At 39.0% G+C, this 2,224-nt stretch overlaps 1 protein-coding gene across 1 annotated transcript; it reads left to right on the top strand.

Annotated features, from left to right (window-relative positions):
- The first annotated feature begins 211 nt into the window (after positions 1-211).
- Positions 212-1,951, top strand: LOC108454353 (protein BRASSINAZOLE-RESISTANT 1-like). The gene is made up of 2 exons (XM_017752785.2): positions 212-672; positions 947-1,951. The coding sequence occupies exons 1-2, from the start codon at positions 433-435 to the stop codon at positions 1,646-1,648; spliced, it is 942 nt and encodes a 313-aa protein (XP_017608274.1). The 5' UTR covers positions 212-432; the 3' UTR covers positions 1,649-1,951.
- The last annotated feature ends 273 nt before the right edge of the window (positions 1,952-2,224 follow it).

The raw sequence follows: 2,224 nt of genomic DNA, 5'->3' as shown, positions 1-2,224 counted from the left end.
TTAAAAAGCTTGAAATAGATGAGGTTAAAGCATATAAAATAAATATTGATTAAAAAGATATATGTATCCTTACTTGGTGAAATAGAGACAAGGCCTGATTCATTGTGGGTTGCATTTGTCTTTGAGCCCAACACACACCTCTCTGAGTGAATGAATTCTTTTCTATTTTGTAAAACGGGCTTGGATCTGATGCGCTCCATCACCATTTATAGACTGTGAAATGTAATTTCCCTCCCCTTTTCATCGTTTCATTTGGGTCTGAAACCGAGACACCCAAAGATTCTTTCTTCTTTTAACGTTTTTTTTTTTGTTTCCACCCAAGCTAAAGCGTATTCCTCGTGACTCGTGATCTTCTCCACTTCTTCCTTCTTTTTCTTTGTTTGGTGTTATAATCCTCTACAACGCACCTTCACGCCGGAGAGAGAGGGAGAGATGACATCGGATGGGGCGACGTCGACGCCGGCTCCAAGGAGGAAACCGTCGTGGAGGGAGAGGGAGAATAACAGGAGGAGAGAAAGGAGGAGAAGAGCCATTGCTGCTAAGATTTATACTGGCCTTAGAGCTCAAGGGAACTACAATTTGCCCAAGCACTGTGATAACAATGAGGTCCTCAAGGCTCTTTGTTCCGAGGCTGGTTGGGTCGTAGAAGATGATGGCACTACTTATCGCAAGGTTTCGTACTTACCCTTCTCTTCTTTTCACAATCTTAGATCTCTGTGAAAGAAACTGCATTCTTTTTTATAACTTCAATGCTCATTTGTTTGTGCTAATTCATGTTGGATCTAGTTCTTTTTTCTTTTTCTTTATTTTTTTTAAATTGCTTTCCGGGCTTTTTCCTTTCCCTTGATCTGTTCGGTTTCAGTTTGATATTGATTTTGAGTTTGTTGAGTTGGGAGTTTTTATGGTGCTGATAAATTCTGGGTTTTAATTGAAATTGTTTGTTCAGGGATGTAAGCCACCTCCAATAGATATAGGTGGAAGTTCAAGTAAGATTACCCTATTTTCATCCCAAAATCCAAGTCCATTATCATCTGCATTTCCAAGTCCAATTCCTTCATGTCAAGTCAGTCCTTCCTCCTCTTCCTACCCTAGTCCCACTAGGTTTGATGCTAATAACCCCTCTACTCTCCTTCCCTTCCTTCGAAACGCCATTCCTTCATCTCTGCCTCCACTCAGAATCTCAAACAGTGCCCCTGTTACACCCCCACTTTCATCTCCTACCTCAAGAAATCCTAAGCCCCTTCCCAACTGGGAAACCATCGCAAAGGAATCCATGGCCTCTTTTAACTACCCTTTTTATGCTGTTTCTGCCCCAGCTAGTCCTACCCACCGTCATTTTCATGCCCCGGCTACTATACCGGAATGTGATGAATCCGATACATCTACGGTTGAATCTGGACAATGGATAAGCTTTCAAAAGTTTGCACCTTCTACATCTCAAGTGCCGACTTCTCCAACTTTTTTTAAACTTGTGAAACCTTTGCCTCCCCAAAATTTGCATAATGATTTGGGCGTAAAAGATAAAGGAAGAGGTGCAGAGTTTGAGTTTGAGAGTGGACAGGTGAAACCATGGGAAGGAGAGAGGATTCATGACATAGGAATGGATGATCTGGAGCTCACGCTGGGAAGCGGAAAGCCTCAGTGTTAAACCGAGCCTAATGGTGTCGCCAAAGCATGTTAAAACCAAAGACAAAAAAAAGCTCACAGTTCTGTTCTTTCATCTGCTCTGTTCTGTTCTTCTTTTATATCTTTTTTGTTTTTTTTTTTTTTTGTTCTTTTTATCAGTTAGTTGGAGCTGAAAGAAATACCCGGGTTGAATAGTCATAACTTGTAGATACAAAGGGATATTTCTGGGTTTAATGTTTCCTTTAGGCTTTTGGGGAAAACCTCATACAATTAACGTTGTTTTTAGTGGTTTGTATCGTTAATGGATGTATCATGTTGTTAAGCACTTCTTTTATGTATTTTCCCAACTTACTTGTGCAATCCAATCCAAACTTAATCGCATAATACCATGGAAATTCCTATCAAGTCTCTTCACTGCTTAAAAAAATAGTTAAATATTAGTATAGTTTACAGAATAATTAAATAATAAGATATGACGGATCAAGTGTACATTTTAATTAAATAAATGGATGAAATTTTTAAATGAAGAAATATGTTTATTGCGCGAAGATGCATTCTTAGTAATTTTGAGATTGAAGCCTAATGTGTTTATTATTTC

The sequence above is a fragment of the Gossypium arboreum genome, chromosome 3 (assembly GCF_025698485.1).
Source record: "Gossypium arboreum isolate Shixiya-1 chromosome 3, ASM2569848v2, whole genome shotgun sequence".
NCBI lineage: Eukaryota > Viridiplantae > Streptophyta > Magnoliopsida > Malvales > Malvaceae > Gossypium > Gossypium arboreum.
This window is presented reverse-complemented; position numbering and strand designations above follow the sequence as displayed.

What these genes read in the sequence shown, in the direction of transcription:
- LOC108454353 (XM_017752785.2), top strand. Translation starts at nt 433, where the DNA reads ATGACATCGGATGGGGCGACGTCGACGCCGGCTCCAAGGAGGAAACCG. An exon ending in ATGGCACTACTTATCGCAAG is followed by an intron (nt 673 to 946) that starts GTTTCGTACTTA and finishes TTGTTTGTTCAG; the next exon opens with GGATGTAAGCCACCTCCAAT.